General features: G+C 55.3%; 1 protein-coding gene across 1 annotated transcript in view; it reads right to left on the bottom strand.

Annotated features, from left to right (window-relative positions):
* The window catches only part of LOC123112046 (low molecular mass early light-inducible protein HV90, chloroplastic-like), a 1576-nt gene extending 1215 nt beyond the window's left edge, over window positions 1-361 (bottom strand). Inside the window, exon 1 of the mRNA XM_044532948.1 lies at window positions 52-361. Within this exon, the coding sequence (XP_044388883.1) occupies window positions 52-216 (165 nt within the window). The 5' untranslated portion in view covers window positions 217-361. The remainder of the gene's footprint in view (window positions 1-51) is intronic.
* Between the last annotated feature and the right edge of the window lie 389 nt (window positions 362-750).

Genomic DNA, 750 nt, shown 5'->3' with positions numbered 1-750 from the left:
TATGTAGAGGCTTAACTAACACTGCACTGTGTTGCTTATGTGGATACGTACCTTGGGTGTGTTTGGCGGTGGTGCACTCGGGCCTTCGGTTTGTGCCCTGACGATGAGGGCGCGTCGGCCCAGTGCTGGCAGAGACTGGGCACCGAAGTGGCCGGCCGAGCCACGCGGCAGGACGGCGGCACCGGCGAAGGAGCTCATGGTCATCATGGTTGCCATTAATCAGCCGCGGAAGGTGAACGAAGGCGAGAAGGAAGCTACAGATGCTGCAGCAAGGGAAGAATCGGCTAGATGATTGCTAGTACTTGCTGTTTGTCGTGTGTCGCCGAGTGTTTGCTGGTGTATTGTTTTGAGTGAGTGGGCACATTTTATAGGCCACGCTCCGCGCGAGCCAACCCGTGACGAGGTGGCCGCGGCGGTGCCCACGTCGCGAGCGGCTCTCGGCCATGAAATGAATAGCCTCGACGTGGAGCGAGGCAGCGAGTGCGCAGACGTGGAGGCCAACCTGCGGAGGGCTTCCTTCGTAACCCGCCAAACAGTCAGACAAGTTGCAAAGCATAGAGGACAAGATTGTGTCGGCACGCAGCTCTATGTGATTCGGTTTTTGTTTCTCGCCCGAGCTAATCAAAAGCACCTTGAGAAAAACGTACGTTATGTGAACTTCGGAACCTCGCAGGCAGGAAAGCATGCATGTAAACTTTCTTCTCGACGGCCATTGTTGTACTCGCGTGAGTTCTTTCTTTCCTTTTTTTT

This window comes from Triticum aestivum, chromosome 5B (genome assembly GCF_018294505.1).
Source record: "Triticum aestivum cultivar Chinese Spring chromosome 5B, IWGSC CS RefSeq v2.1, whole genome shotgun sequence".
NCBI classification, from domain to species: Eukaryota; Viridiplantae; Streptophyta; class Magnoliopsida; order Poales; family Poaceae; genus Triticum; species Triticum aestivum.
Note: the sequence above shows the minus strand (reverse complement) of the source record. Positions and strands in the feature narration are given on the sequence as shown.